The 16,876-nt window shown below is 45.4% G+C and overlaps 1 protein-coding gene across 1 annotated transcript in view; it reads right to left on the bottom strand.

The window, feature by feature from the left end:
• Positions 1–16,876, bottom strand: part of LOC138284757 (uromodulin-like) — a 184,872-nt gene that overhangs the window by 139,973 nt on the left and 28,023 nt on the right. Inside the window, exon 4 of the mRNA XM_069223894.1 lies at positions 2,487–2,588. Within this exon, the coding sequence (XP_069079995.1) occupies positions 2,487–2,588 (102 nt within the window). The remainder of the gene's footprint in view (positions 1–2,486; positions 2,589–16,876) is intronic.

The raw sequence follows: 16,876 nt of genomic DNA, 5'->3' as shown, positions 1-16,876 counted from the left end.
TTACGCATCTGGATATTTGGTTTGAGAAAAGACGGTTTCCCAGGGATAACGGTGTGCATTTGTCTGGGAGGAATATGGAGTTAAAAATACTCAACTAAGAGAGTCTTTGGCAAAACTGTTGTGAGTAGGAATGTCGTAGTGATAATGAAGGGAGAAAAACTCCTCAGAAAGGTTTTCCTGGTGGCTGGTTTGGAGAGTAAGCAGGCCATAAGGAAGTTTGAGTAGGTTCATGGTCCAGTATGGGGCGCAGGGAGAAGGTAGGAGAGTGAAGAGCTGAGTTGATTTAAGAAAGATGAAGGATATCTTAGCACATGTATTAATGATGCATGCAAGGTTTGAGGGAGGTGTGATGTGATGTTTGAACATGGTACTTGCTGAGGGGTTGTTTTAGGGGAGGGTGATGCGTTGTGGTTGAGTTTTCTTAATGTCTAGTGAGGCATTCTTGATAGCAAGTATGGCATTAGGGCCAAGGTTCGAATACCTCTAAGGCTCACCTATTCATTTAAAGTGGCCTTCTTCACACACAGAATTGATGTTAGTGTGGTTTCTGGGTTGTGCCATCTCACCCAGTGAGGACTTGGGGCGGGGTGAAGCTGCTGCCTTACCCTTCGTGGGCCTCTCAGCCAGATGGTGCAGTGAGGTTGCTTGGTTGGAAGGGTTAGGTAGCGGGACCAGCAGGGGGAAAAGCCTTAGAACCGTAAGTGTCGTCCTCTTTTAGCAGTGAATCAGGGCATGTGGGTTGCACCAGTGACAGCACTAGTTTTCCCCAACTATTTACATATGATTTTGGATAGTGCCGTGGTGTTGTAGGTATAGTGTGTATTATAGGTGCGTAGTTCAATTTGTGTGTACAGTAGGGTTTGTCGCTGATGAACAGCTGCATTATTTGACTGTGCAGTCACACTCATGGTCTGGTGAAGCATTCCGTGGAGAGGAAAGAGGGGGGAGTTGAAAGTTCAGAACGGATTTTAAAAAGTTGAAGTAGATCTTAGCATGTTGCTTAATGTTGGGTGCAAGGTTTGAGGGAGGAGTGCTGGGGCGTTTGAAAACAGTAATTCTTGATGGCTAGGTTTTAGGGTGGGGGTTCTTGTTAGGTTTGTTTAATGTCTAATGAGGCATTGGAGTGGTAGCAGGTACGATAGAATGAACAAACGTCTGTGTACTTGTGATGTACACCTGTTCACTAAAAACGGTCTTTTTCACACGCAGAACTGGTGTAAGTGTAGTTTCTGAGTTTCGCTGTCCAGCCCACATCCCTATCTGTACTTCACTACAGGATGTCATAGTGCAGTGGAATGGGGCCCAAGTAATTATTAAAAATGGGTGGGCGGGGCATAATGTGGAACTCCACCTAAAATCAAGAAAATGCGGAGGAAGACCTTAAAAGCAGTTTCAGTTCCGTTTCAGGGACCACCTCCACAAACCCCAAATGAGGCTACAACCCTTGCGAAATAATTTAAAAAAAATTGAATAACATGTACAGTTCCTTAGAAGGTCAACGCATAGAAAAACATGGTAAAAGGAGTAAGAAGGAGATGGACCAATGGAGCTACGTATTCACCACATGAATCTCACATGGGAGTTTCCTGCGATGTCCTAGAACCAACCCGATGACATACGCGTACACATGTTTATTATAAACGCCATTCAGCAAAAGGTTGCCGTTTGCAAGAATGTATATCGTTGCCACACAAGGCATACCAGAAAGGCGATAGTAAGGACACAATAAGGTTGACTGTGACATGAAGATATTCAGTCACAGAATTTAAGGGAAATTGGATATTTAAAGTAAAAATGCCACAACGTATGAGCTGAACGCTGGACTTGCCCTCTGCGAGACAACAAATCCCGCATTCACGTTCTGAGTCGAAAAAGCAATTCAGTTAAAGAAAAGTCTACACTGTGAAGCAATAATCACATCAGAGATTTCTGCTGTGATGTACACACTAGCTGATGAATTCATTGTCGTACATTTCAAGATTTATGCCGCACAGTCAAAAACAGGCCGGTCCCTATGGCCTGCATCCCCTGCGCGAGGCTCTCCTCAATCAAGGCATGGGTCAGCGATGGAAAGGAACTACTTCGGTGGAATATACATCCTCGATGTGCCTGTGGTGGTCCCAAAACGCGACGGACAGAACAGCCAGTCGGCCAACGCTTGATGGGGGGTCGCCCAAACCGACGGCTGAAGAGGGTTGGGGCAAAGGTCCCTTACTGTAAGCATATGTGTATGTTGTGTGTTGTGTAGTAGTGAGAATTGTTGCGTCGACAGGGAGCTAAAGCTGCCCGTTGACAGACATTTAAACGTGCCTTCATGCATAATGTAAATACACATTAGTAAAGTATGAAGGTTTAACCTGTTTTGGACAGCCTAGAGTGATAGTATTCGAATGCCTTGTTCAGTTTACACACTAATATTTTAAAATGAGTTTATCCATATACTGTAATCAAAGACGAAATGCAAAGTGAAAGCTATTGAAACTTACTCGCATGTAGATATGTGTCTGGATCACAAATGCACTTCGTAATCCCTGCATTGTTAGTGCACACCTCATCAACAGCACACGCAGGTTCACAATTCAGCTCATCTAGAATAAAATAATTTATAGAAAAGTAAGAATCTTTCTGCATGTTGCAACACAATTTCTACTGCTTCAGCTTTATTCTTTCTAAAAAAAGGCTTGTATGGAATTGTTTCTAAGGTATTTTCACAACAAATATGTAACAGGGTTTTGATGTGTTTAATTTTGCACTAGAGGATCTCTTTTTGTTCCTCATATTTGCAAACATGCTATCTCTTTCATATGAAAGAGCTACACATTAACGGCCATATTTACAAGGTTGGCGATAAGCAATACAAAGTAAATAAGGTGCAGGGCACAGCGCCAACAGAGCGTCACAAAAAGTGACGCTCCGGTGGCGCTAGGGGTTTGTAAACATGCACCTAAGATTTTACATGGTTTAAGGGAAAGGTAATGATGTGACCTTGTATTATATGGGATAAAAAGTACTCCCTGCAGTACATATTAAGGATGTTGCACGTCACCACGGATTTCCATAACTTTATAAAGAACTCGGCATCCGGCACACAACAAATGCATGCAATAAACACCAAAACCTGTCACCAAGCAACAGCATTTCTCACTCAAGTTCTTAGTTTGCTGGGTTGGGCAAGACCTTCAACCTTGGAATATTTTTTATAAAACATGCTGTCAATAAAGGGCTGCAACATTGGGCCTGGTGCTTCAGAATGAGGAAAGCGCGTTAGAGTCAATAGGACCACTCTCATAGTAGTAGTAGGTACTTTGTTTTGTCCCACAAAAGTCCCAAAAGGTCAGAAATATCTCTAAAGTGACAGTTTTGGATTAACTAAATTTGCAAAGACTCCCTCTTCCAGAGGGGGATTGGTGGAGGTTCAATCTAGCAGTTTTGTTGTTTGAAATTTCAAACTGACACTATGAATAGCACAAATTTGTCTACTGTTGTCAGGATAAAAGGCCTTTTGAGAGGGGACTTAATATTTGTGCAGAGTGAGAGGCTTGGGAGGAAAGACTGAAAACAAAACTTAACAGGAGAGATAACTGAGCACTGATATTCTTGAAATCTTTTTTCAAAATTGGCAGACTGCATCTTTTAGAGAAGAGCTCTGCTTGAATTGAAGTAAAGGTGCTCCCTTCCAACTCTGTACCATACGGGAGCTCTGGCCAAACTAATGGAAGTAGGGTGTGTCTCCTTCTGACACATGGTTTCATGCATTTTTGTGTTCTTTTCTTGCCCTGAAATATCATTGTCCCCTGAAAGTGAAAGTGAAATGTCTTGAAGGAAATTTCAAGAAAGGCTTGAGGCTGCCCCATCAGGTAGAAAATAAATAGTCATGGTTTCTCATATATATATATATATATATATATATATATATATATATATATATATATACATTTACCCAAACTTTGTACAACAGCGTTACCGTGGAGTAGCCAGATCGTCGATGATGCTGCTCGGACACATCGCTAGTGTGTCATTTAAATCAATACTCTCTTCTTCATACATACCAAGAAGGACAGCACGGTGAAACCAAAAATTTAATTGTAGTGATAGACAGAATGTGTTTTGTTGACAAAGGTGTTACTGCCAAAACATGTTCTGTCTATCACTACCATTACATTTTTTGTTTCACCGTGATCCCTGAGTGCTGTACTTCTTTGCATGTGTGAAGAAGAGAGTGTATATATATATATATATATATATATATATATATATATATATATATATATACAGATTACCTAGTGGTTGCCACTAGATAGTTATAGTTAGGACCTAGTTTCTATATAAAAAATGTTTATTTACTTGCCTATATCTTTGGCGTGACTTGACGAATCTTCCAAAAACTTTTCAAAAACATGTGCCAGTCCCATCGGCTGCTGCCTGGAAGTTCCAGGGTGATCGTCCAAGGGGGCCAAGGAAAATGGAGGGGTTCCAAAACACATTTTCCCCATTCATTTTTCCGTGAGGATTTTGAACAGCGATAGCGCTAAAACTAATAGACGGAATTACACCACATTTGGCAGGAAGGTAGGTCCTGGTCCAGAAAGAGTGCTTTTTCTGTTTTGGTGTAATTCTGTACAGTCATTTTAGAGAAATTAAAGAAAATACAAATTTGTATATCTAGGGACACAAAGGATTTGCGCCCGCTCCTGATCTCATGTAGAGATCTGATTGGCTGATAACATTTTGACAACAGAAGTCACTGAAGTGTTGTCAGTCATCTTGGGACTCGGCTGAAGCTGAGTCCTCCGCAAAAAAGTAAAAAATAAAGACAAGGGGCCAGGGTATGAACACCCTAACCCCTTAGCTCTGGTGGTGGGATCCCAAAGGGACCCCCAGAGGCTAAAAAGCTTATTTTTTTTAATTTTACAGACAAAGTTGCGGTGGATCTACAGATCCACTATAACATTTTCAAAAAACTGAAGCCCCGGGTGGGCCAAATCCCAGAGACTTTTGTATAAAAAAGCAGGGGGGCCTCCTGGCCCCTCCCACTGCCCCGAGATGCCACTTCCCCAGGGCTTATGAGTTATATGTTGGGGAGCCACATGACCCCCGCAGCCAAGGGGACCACCACCTCCCCAGGGCAAATCTTAAATTAAATATGCCGGAAGGGGTGCATGACCCTTGCTACTCTTGGGCCACCACCCCGGGAAAAATATAAAAAAAAAAGAAATGGGGTATTGCCCCAAAGACGACCACCTCCTCGGGGCTGAGGACACTTTTGGAGGGGTGCTGCGGGGCCCCCCTCTTGAAGTCACTGATGGCCCTGGGGACCGCCACCACCCACGGCCAGCTCCTCCTATGTTCTGGGGTGCCCTTCCGGGACATAGCTGTTTGCTTTGGCACAGCAAACACTTTGGCCCAGACTTAAGAGTTCCCAGCGTCACTTTAGTGCCACCTTAGTGTAATTTTTTTACGCTAAGGTGGACTTTACCATGCGCCATATTTACAAATTGGCGCAATGCAGGCATTGCAGCACTTTATAACTCTTTGCGCTACATTCTGCCTGCGCCAGGCATAATGCATGCAAAGGGGACATTCGCCCATTAGGGGGGCAGAAAAATTGGTGGATGGGATTTCTTTGCGTCATTGTTTTTGGCACTTTCAATGCCTGCTCAGAGCAGGCGTCAAAAAGGGGACACACCATTGTTTACTATGGGCCCCTATATATTGTTCAGGGTTGGAGCCAAAATGATGGTGCTAACCTTGAACACTACATCAAAAACGTCAAAAATGTTGATGCTATTGCCCCCTACCCTGCGCCATGGGTCACGGCATCTTAGATATGGCGCAAACATGGTGGCAGTAGGTGGGTGTTAAGGGGTGTAAGGAAAGTGCTGCTGCACCCAGTGCAGTGCCGCTTTTCTTAAATCTGCCTCTTTGGATTTTGACAGGGAGGCTGTAAAGCAGATCCTGCTGTCAAAATCTGAAGGCTCCATCTCTGTCCCCTGCACTTATGCAGGGGTCAGAGATGAAATGCTTCTGCAAGCACAGAGCTGCTGTCAAAGCAGCTCAGTGCTTGCGGACCAATGGCACTGCAAAGGCAACCTTAAGGCTTCCCCTGCAGTGCCAGGTAGCCCGTAAGAGCTTTTTACAAAAAATAAAATAAAAAAATATATATAAACATATATGTATAAATAAATAAATATATTGAAACCATGGGGGGGCTCTTAAGGGCCCCCTCGCAGTCCCAGATAGCCAATAAAGGGCTAAAAAGTAATTTAAAAAAACATAGCCCAGTGTACATTTTGCAGTCCTTCATGCTGAGCTTTGGGGGTTTGAATCCAGCTGGACTAATTTCCCTCTTTTTTTTAATAGAAAAAAATTATTATAGATTTTTAAAATAACAAAAACATTTTTTTAAAATCAAACACAAATATCTAATTCTAAGTATATGAGCTATTAAAGCCTAAAAAAACTCTATCTTTCCTACTCACTTTCTTTCTCTCTTTCTGTCTCTCTTTCCATCAATTTTGCCCACTCAGACCCTCTCAGACACTTACGCACCCACTCACAGACCTACTCACTCATGCACCCACTCACAGACCTCCCTCATTCACCCACTCACAGATCTGTGCACACACTGATGCTCCCACTAAAACACTGATGTACGCACTTTCACACCCAGGCAGACAATCTGATAGCCACTTTCACCCCCAGATACACACTCTTACACCTATTCTCACACCCAGAGAAGCCGCAGCCAACTCCTGCCAAGCACGTCCAAAAGGCCATACACAGCATGTGTTTGAGTGGTTGGGGGGTTTTGGCCGCAGGGTCTGGCTGCAGGCCAGGTCTTGCGGACACCCTCCCCTGCGCAAGGGTGAAGGCCTTGTACGGTACAAGGTTGGGTGCTTATAAGGGGTTGGTCTCAGGGCCTCACCGGAGGCCAGACCCTGTGGCCAACCACTGCTGCAGCAGTGATTTGATTAATGTACAATTATTCAAATTAATATACGTTAAAAAAACATCGAAAATCACTGAAAAAAACAAAGGTTACAGGGACGTTATAGTTAGGCTCACATTTTAAACATAGAAAACCATAGAAATTCATCAGTTATAGTTAGAGTTATCTCAAGTAACTATAACTTGGGCCCTCGCCATACATTGTTAATTGTCCCACAAATGGTGGCACTCATGCCATCTTTCGTAATATCATTGATGATATCAATAGTATTTGCAGTAAAATGTTTGACGAAAAAACTGTGCATGGCGAGGTAACTCTAACTATAACTGGTGAATTTGGTCTTTTTATCTTGCAAATTATGTTATTTTTCATCCATGCTTTCTCCTTTTTTCACTGTTTTTCTGCCTTTCCAGTCCACTTTCATTCCCTCTTTTGCATTTTTGTTTCTCTAAATAAGGTTATTAGTTTCCATCCCTATGTAATGAAGATATTTGAAATTGCAGACATTCACTATTTTGTTAATGTGGTATTTTCAACATTGTTAGTTTGTGTGTAATTTTCTCAATGTTAGACACTTTTGCAATTATTTTTTTAAAGAAAACAGTTCCACTCCAAAAACAGCATTCCACAATTAACATTCCTGTTTGGGATCATTACAGTTACTTATCACATAATCTTGAAAACCTTGTGCACATCTTTCACAAGCAATGTAGACGTATGAGTTATGGTTTAATTAGAGTGACAGTGGTGGGAGATTAGATGTAGGTAGTACCATAAAGTTTGAATTGAATGTCCTTTTAGGTTTTGTGGCATAGCCAATGTCAAAATATTAGCCAGCCTTAACTCCTTTTTAACTTTAGTCTTTGATAATTTTTTTCACTTTCGTGCTTTGGCATATAATGGTAGATGTGTAGACATAAAGATGATAGGTTTTTGGATGTCTAATGATGGATGCATTGGTATCTGATGTTAAGTGTGTGTTTGTGTAATGGTGGATGTTTTATGGTAGGTGTGAGTATGCACTTGAGGGCGATTGTATTAGTGTATGATCGTGGTTGTTTAGGTGAATGATGATGGGTACATGGCCGTATAATTGAGTGCGTGGACATAAGATGGTGGGAAAAGGGCTGCATATTTGTGGTGGTGTGGATGGGTTATGGTGGGTGCATGGCCATGTATGATGGTAAGTGTGTGAGCTCATAATTTTGGTTGTGTGGACATATAATAGTGGATGTGCAAGTGTAATATGTGTATGGCCATATGATGATGAACGTGTTGATGACTTGACATGTATGGTAGGGGTGTGAGCACATGATGTTGGTTGAATCATTGTGTATGATGGTGGATGTGTTGTTGTATGATGGTGATATGTGAAGTATGGTTGCTGTGATGGAAAATGGTCTACTGTATGGCTCTGGAGAGAATGCACCTCTGTCTTGAGTTCTCCACTGCAAGTTTTGTGAAATATCTGTGGGTCATGCATATGGGCTGAAGGTTTTCTGTGACCTGTATTGTGAAACAAGGCTCAGTGGTGTCGAGAAGCATGCCATGTGCACCGTCATTACTGAGTGTGAATGCCATCAGCTCGCCATTGTTGCAAAGGACTGCCAGGGATGTGAGAGATAAGAATGTAGTGTCAAGACATGCCGTTCTACCTGTCTCTGACAGTGAGAGTTGCTAAATGGAATCCCCCACATTTTTAAATTGGTCTACCAGTCCTCTGTGAACAGATTATTTTCCCATCGATGTGCGTCATGGATAATGAACATATGTACATTACTTCTGTATGCAAAGGATGTGTGTAGAAGTTGTGATACATGGGCCTGTCGCCACACCGGAATACATTTAAATTTCCAAAGTCCAAATGGAATCGAAGATGGAAGATGGAGAGGCTCGAGACAGCAGTGTGAATTGCTGGGTTCTTCCAGGACATTTCAGAAATCTTTTGTAGTGTGTTACGCATTTGGTTGTAGAGCAGTGAAAACAAAGGGGCCCTTTGAAGTATAGGGAGCTTTCCCTACACTTTTGTGGCACATTGTTCGCTGGAAAGGCTAAGCCTCACAGGTTAACAGGTAATGAAGTGGGACAGTGTGGTAAATGATGTTGCAGGTGAACAGTAGGGTGGGTGAAACAGGATAATATTTATTCACAAGGTAGGAGTACAAGGTTACAGGTAGAAGATATTTTGAAGGTAGCAGAAAGACCCCACCAGGAGCAGCATCCTTGCTGCTCAGCCCACGCATTCCAACTGACACTCACTCAAGCCATGCACACAGCAGCATTCTATTACCCCACAGTCACACTGGCTGAGCAGCAGGGGACATATAACTAGGGAGAAAATGCATGGCACAGAAATGAGGATACCACAGTCTCTTTCTCCTGTATTGGAAGGCTTTCGCGTTCTGAGTCTCTAACCACACACATCTCCCTGAATAAGCCTTGGACAGTTCAAATTCATTACCCTGATGATCAAGTGTGTACTTGGTATCAGGTTTAGACTCAAAAGTAAGGTAAAGCTCCAGGTAATCAGTGGTAAAGGACTCTAATTGTCCTGATCTGAGCCCAGTAACCACTGATTGCCCCGATACTCCTGAAAAAGTTCCTACAATGAAATTGGGTATATGGATGTATAATGGTGGCTATGATGTTGTATGATGATGGGTGCGGTTGAATATAATGTTGATTGGTACAACCATATGATGGTAGGTCTATTGATCTATGTTGTTTATTGTGTATACATATGATGGTGGCTGTGTTGGCTTATTATAATGGATGTGGCCATATGACAGTAGCTTTGTGGGCATAGAATGTTGGCTGTGAGGACATATGATGGGTGTGTGTGCTTGTATATGATTGGAGGTGTGTAGACTTGTGATGGCTGACGTATTAAGATCTTATTTTGGTTGTGTTGTGTTGACGTATGATAGTGAATATGTGGATTTACGTACAGTTTGGTGTGAGTGGGTGGTTGTATGATTGTGCCAAGATGGGCATATGATAGTGGCTGTGTGGGTTTATCATAGTGGCTTTGTAGCCTCGTTATGGTGGCTCTGTGTCCCTATGGTGTCTGTGTGTGCATGATGGTAGCTGTGTGGGTGTTTGATGGTGGGTTTGTGATGGTATGACTGGGAGATAAATGGGCGTCTATGGAATGAATGGGTTTATGGTGTGTGTATGGGCAAATGAAAGTGTGTGTTGGCATGTGATGATGGATTTGTGGCTATCTGCTCATGGTTGTAAGGGCACACAATGGTGGCTCTGTGGACATATGGCGGTGGGTGTGCATTTGCATATGATGGTGGATGTGTAGCCTTATGGTAATAGATGTTTTTGCATACTATACCGGTTGTGTGGGCGTACGTTGCTAGATGTGTTGGCTTGCGATGGTTGGTGTGTAAGCATATGATGGTGGATGTGTGGAGGTGTAATGCTTCCATTTTCTTACGATAATGGCATTACTCCTAGTCCTACTCCCTCGCCTTCCTTTTCACCAATGAGGCCTCCCGCCTCCCCCCTAGACCCTCCCTTTCCCTTTAAAAAAAAAACCCCACCCTTATCCCCTCCTGTACAAAAACCAAGCCCAAGCTGCAACTCGGACAGTCCGTACCTGGAGGGTGGGAGGGAACGGAAAAGGAAGGCGAGGGAGTAGGACTAGGAGTAATGCCATTATCGTAAGAAAATGGAAGCATTACCTCCCGTCCCTCCCTCGCCTTCCTTTTCACCAATGAGACATAGCAAGAAAACACACAGGAGACGGACATCGAATTGCAAGACCTTTATTTAATATCCTGCACCAAGATCACCCCAAATATTATCTCATAGAGGATAAGACCCGGTGACCTAACACCGACTCCAAACTACCCAAGTCTGACAGCCTGTAATGACGCACAAACGTCGAAGGAGAAGCCCAAGTGGCGGCCCTGCAAATTTCCACCACAGAAGTCCCCTGAAGCTCCGCCACCGTAGCCGCCATGCCTCTGGTAGATCTCCCCTGAATCCCTTGAGGAGGAACCACCTCTTTCAAGGAATAGGCCAACAGAATTAAAGATCTTACCCACCGACTCAAGGAAGCCGTGGAAGGTTTCTCACCTTTGCATGCCGGACCAAAATTAACAAACAGCGAATCCCCCTTACGAAAAGGAGCCACCACCCGCAGATACTCCAACAAAACCCTGCGTACATCCAACGAATGCAACCGGACCTCCTCCCTTGAGGAGGGATTTGGACAAAATGAAGGAAGGATGACCTCCTGCCGCGAATGGAACGAAGAATTGACTTTTGGAATAAAGGAAGGCACCGGAACCAGAACCACCCTATCGGGAAAAATCTTACAAAAAGGAAAGGAACAAGCCAATGCCCCCAATTCCCCTAACCGACGAGCCGAAGTAATGGCTACCAAAAAGAACGTCTTCGAAGATGGATGGCGCAAATCACAGTCCCCCAATGGTTCAAAAGGGGCATCCGTCAACACATCCAAAACCAAGGAAAGATCCCATGAAGGAAAAGAACGTACCGGGCGAGGAAATAAATTAATAAGCCCTTGAAAAAATCTAGGCATCAAGCGCCCTTCATCCTGAAGATTACGCCATGGTCCTCTGAAAGCCTGAATAGCCGCCCACTGTACCCGAAGAGATGCCACTGACAACCCTAAATGAGCACCGTCTTGCAGGAACGGCATCACCTCAAAGATAGAAGCGGAGGTAGGATCCAACTCACGACATAAGCACCATGACGAAAACACCTTCCACTGTCTACCATAAGAAAGTAAAGTGGAACGTCTCCTTGAAGCCAGTAAGGTAGAACTCAAAGCCACAGGCACCCCCAGACCCGTCAATCCCCGTCGTTCAACTTCCAGGCCGTCAAGTGTAACCTCCTCAATGACCTCAATGGGAGGCAGGGAAACTCCAGGGGAGACGGACAAAGAGGCAGAGGCCACATCCTCCCGTCCGCCATCAGCCTCAACAACGGGAACCAATTTGCCCTCGGCCAAAGTGGCGCAATTAGGATAACCCTGGACCCCAGATCCCTTACCCGTAACAGAAATGCCCTGAGTAGTTGAAAAGGAGGGAACGCATACAAAAGGCCCTGTGGCCAAGGACATGACATCCCGTCCACCTCCCATGCTTGGGGACACCGAAACCGGAAGCAGAAGCGATCCACTTTCGCATTCTCTGCGGACGCAAACACATCCAGCACTGGAAGACCCCAAAGCCGAACCATACGCTGAAACAGAGACTTCCGGAGGGAGAAAAGTTGAGAGGAAGGAATCACCCTGCTCAGCAGATCCGCCCGAACATTGACCACCCCCCGAATGTACATAGCCCTGAGAGAAGGAACCCACTCCTGAGCCCACACAAAAATCTCCCTGGCTAGATTGAACAGAGCCCTCGACCTGGTCCCCCCTTGCCGATTGACATAAGCCTTGGCCACTAAGTTGTCTGTGCGAACCAGAACCGCCGCTCCCCTCAGGGAACCCTGGAAATGGACCAGAGCCAGGAATATTGCCCTCAATTCGTGCCAATTCGACGACCAACTCGCCTCCCGAGGGGACCAAAACCCCTGAATCTGAGCCGACCCCATCCATGCACCCCAACCGGAGAGGCTGGCATCCGTCGTCATCACCACGGGTCTCAGAGGCGATAAAGAAACCCCTACCCTCAGGTGGTCTGCATCCAACCACCATTGCAACTCTCTGCGAATCAATCCGGACCCTGGAACCATGTCCTTCAAAGACCCGGACCCTGGCGCCCACCTCCTCAGGAACCATGTCATCAAGCACAGGAGATGGAAACGTGCCCAAGGAACCAGAAATATCACCGACGCCAAATGACCCTGCAGACGCAACCATAGAAGAGCTCGGGGAGCAGACAGCAACAATACCTTCTTCACCAAAGCCTGGAGTACACCCAACCTTTTTTCTGACACAGACACCAAACCTAGAAGAGTCTGAAAACCGAGCCCCCAGAAACACCAGATCCTGGGACGGCACTAAGTCTGACTTTCCCCAATTGATTAAAAACCCGTGGTTTTGCAGGACCCCCAGAACTTGGGCCACCTGCCTCTGCAACAGGTCTCGTGATTGGGCATGAATCAAAATGTCGTCCAGATAAGGATGCAGAAACACCCCTTCTGAATGAAGCAAAGCCACCAGAGGGGCCAGCACCTTTGTGAAAATTCGAGGAGAAGATTTTAGACCGAAAGGTAGAACGCAAAACTGATAATGGTCCTGACCCACAGCAAACCTCAGGAACTTTTGAGAAGATCTTCCCACAGGCACGTGTAGGTAAGCATCCTGCAGATCCAGTGACACCAGAAAGTCCCCTTGCCTGACCAATGGAAAAATAGTCTGAATGGACAGCATGCGGAAATGCACTGTCCTGATCCAGGTATTCACCTCCTTCAGATTGAGCACCAGTCGAAATCCACCTGAAACTTTCTCCACAAGAAACAAGACCGAATAAGTGCCCTGACCCCGTTCGTCTAGTGGAACGTGGGAAATGGCCCCCTTGATCAGTAAGTCCCGCACTCCGTCCAATAATGCTCTTCTCCGTGGCCCCCCTGAAGGCAGAGGTGTGGGACGTACCCCTGAATCTGGAGGAACCACCACAAAATCTATGACATAACCATTGGCCACAATGTCTAGTACCCAATGATCGGTTATACTGTCCTTCCAAGCCGAAAGAAAGTGACTCAGTCTTCCCCCAACCGGCCCTCTGCCAGGCCCACAGTGATTGTCAGGACCCCTTCTTGAAACCACCCCGGGTCGCAGGAGCAGACTTCTTAGGCGAAAAACGCGGCTGAAAACGCTGTTTCCTAAATGAAAAGGATTTAGCATCCTTATTAGGAGAAGACCGGGAATGCTTCTTCCACCCTTTACTCGAAGAAGAACCCCCTTTATAAGGCAAGGCATGCTTCCGCTCTTTAAATGCCTTGGAAAGCATGGATGGCAATTGTTCTCCAAACAAGCTACGACCTTCAAACGGCAGTCTCAACAAGGCCGCCTTTTCCCCTGGGTCAGCCTTCCAGGAACGCAACCAGAGGGACCTACGAGCCCCAATCAAAGCCCCAGATGCCAGAGCCGAAGTACGGACCACGTCTGAAGACACATCAGCCAACAATCTTGCCTGCTGCTCCATACCAGCCAGGAGCTCTGAACATTCCGCCCCTTCCTGTACAGCCACCGCCAGCTTATCAAAGTCTTGAACCAACGACTGTGACGCATAAGCAGAATAAATCCCTGCCCTCAACGCCAGATTCTCTGCAGCAAAAGCCCTTTTAAGACCTGAATCCACTTTACGGTCCGTGGCATCCGTAGGCACACAATCCTCCGGATTGACTGCCGTTTTGCCAATCAGAGTAGCCAAAATTGAATCCAGGCGTACCGAAGGAGGCAAAACCTCCTCCCCCTCAAGCAAGTAAAGTTTCTGAAGGAATCGTGGAACCTGAGCCTTATCCACATCCTTCCACTCACGAAACACCATATCCTTCACAGGTCCCTGAAAAGGCATGGCAAACTTCGAAGGTGTCTGATATTGAGGAAATAAATGAGAATCCGAGTTTGTAGGTTGAAACACTGGGAAACCCAAATTGTCCCGAACATGTGCCATCACTTCCCACATTTCTTCTCTGGAAACATATTTCCCCCCAGATGACGTCGATGGGGCCTCATCCTCACTCTCCGATGAGGACTTTCTTGCTGCTACTGAAGAGTGCGCAAGCTTAGATTGACCAGTCCTGGTCACGCCTGCTTGCAGTGCCCTGGTAACAGCCACCTCAATCATATCCTGCACTTCCTCTCTGGACATGAGGGGAGTACCCCTGCTCGGTAACTGAGAGCTCTCAGGAGTAGCAATGCTAGCCTCACCCCCCTCCTCCGAGGAGGAAGAAGAGACAATTCTACGTCTTTTCGCCTGAACTTTAGGCATGGTAAATCACCAAATAACACTGACTCTCACCCAAAATACTACCCCATATATAGGAACCTGGTCCTCCCCCAACAGGGCTCCACCAATCCCTCAAAAGGTCAACTTCTTTGGCAAAAAATCATAAAAACCACGGGCAGAACGCCCGTCCTACCTGAAGAGCCTTCACACAATCGAATTCCCTCATTTCCCCGCGGCGTGGAAACCCGGAAACCGACGCCCCAGCCACAGAGGGCCGGCTGACCCCGTCAGCCGGCCCCCAGTACACGTCTCTCGAGCAGCCCTGCTGCTCGTCAAAGACGCGACCAGCCGTGGCACTCCTCGCGGAGCTCCGCGTCCCGAGGAGTGCCTCCATCGAAGACCTCCAGGCCCCGCCGTGCAGGTAAGAAAGGGAAAAGAAAAACGTCTAGCGTGGGCTAGACAAAAGAACAGGAGGGGATAAGGGTGGGGGGGGGTTTAAAAGGGAAAGGGAGGGTCTAGGGGGGAGGCGGGAGGCCTCATTGGTGAAAAGGAAGGCGAGGGAGGGACGGGAGGTAATGGAGAGTATGTGTATATATGATAGCAGTTGTCTTTTTTAGGATCATGTTTAGGGTCTTCCCTGACAGTAAACTCCTAACTCCACCCCAGCTTCCTGCAACACCTGAAAACAAAGACCCCATCTGGACCAGTTAAAGTGCAATAGGCAGGAGGACAGAAACTGCCTAACAACAGTCTCATAGTTGACTGTTAGAATTCACAAACAATATCTGCAACTGTGGTATAGCAATGGAAGAGAAACTTCCTGTCGGATGCCAGGATTTCTCTACCAGAACCTAGGGGTTCCACACCAGTGCCAGCAAATACCTTGTCTGTGATCCCTGTCTGGGCTATTCCCCAACAACTCCCCTGCCATGTTTGGAGCAGTAACCTGGAGAGCTCTGTTAAGCCTGCCTGAAAAAGGCTTACTTGACCTTACTTTGGGGGAGATAGCTGACCAACTGCTGGGGGAAGCATTGAAAGTGACTTTTCATGAGAAATAAGCTGCTCAGAAGGAGGGGGTGCAAGAAGAACTCTTGACATTCACTTTAATTTGGGTGAGGAATCTGCACCTTAAACAAAGGTGAGGCCCAAGAGCACGAAAGCATCCCAACTGTATGAAGTGAACATTGTGCACCTGGAAGCTTAGGATGCCATGGAATGTGGCACTGCATGAGTTCTGGTCAAGTGCCAAGAAGCCTTGCAGCACTGAAGAAACCTGTCCCTATGCAGAAGACCAAGCATGCTGCAAGAGGATCTACAACAACACATGGGACTTCAAATAGTTTGAAGTACTCACTGATGAAACCTGGCATGGGATCCCAGTTTGTTTGGTGAGGGAAATTTATGACTGGCCTTTGGAAGAACCCATTTACAATCAATGTAAATATTATAGCAGAAAATTCTTGTTACTGGTTAACTCATGCAAACAATTCTTAAATAAAGTCGAAAATCATCTGTCTAGAATATTTTTTAAAAACTCCACTGAATCCATTACCAACACATATGTGAAAAACTTGTTTTTAATGCTTTGGAAGCTGCATCGGCATATAATGGTGAATCATTTGTATAATAATACTTTAGGAAAATAAACAAAGAGTGATAGTTGAAACAAGTGATCCCCAACTGAAAAAAGAGGCACCACACCATAAAGCAATAAAGAAATGGCTTATAGTTCTGTGATCTTTGGTGTATCTCACAAAGACGGTCTCTGAATACAAGGACAGACTTCAGAATTAAGAAAATACAACACTCCCCACTGTGTGAAGATGCTGCCAGTCTATCCAGCTCTTATATTAAGAAAGTGTGCCTGTAAAATACACTATTTTGCTCTGTTTTTCTACCTGAAAAATTTCACTGGAGAAAATCAAGTCTCCCTAAAGGAATTTGGGCTCGTTCGATCTAGCTGAAGGAAGGAATTTATGCCCCACCACTTTAAAAGTTCATCCTCTGCTCCTGGAAGGCACAATAGTTATGGATGTAAACCGCT

Source organism: Pleurodeles waltl, chromosome 3_1 (assembly GCF_031143425.1).
Source record: "Pleurodeles waltl isolate 20211129_DDA chromosome 3_1, aPleWal1.hap1.20221129, whole genome shotgun sequence".
Taxonomy (NCBI): Eukaryota; Metazoa; Chordata; class Amphibia; order Caudata; family Salamandridae; genus Pleurodeles; species Pleurodeles waltl.
This window is presented reverse-complemented; position numbering and strand designations above follow the sequence as displayed.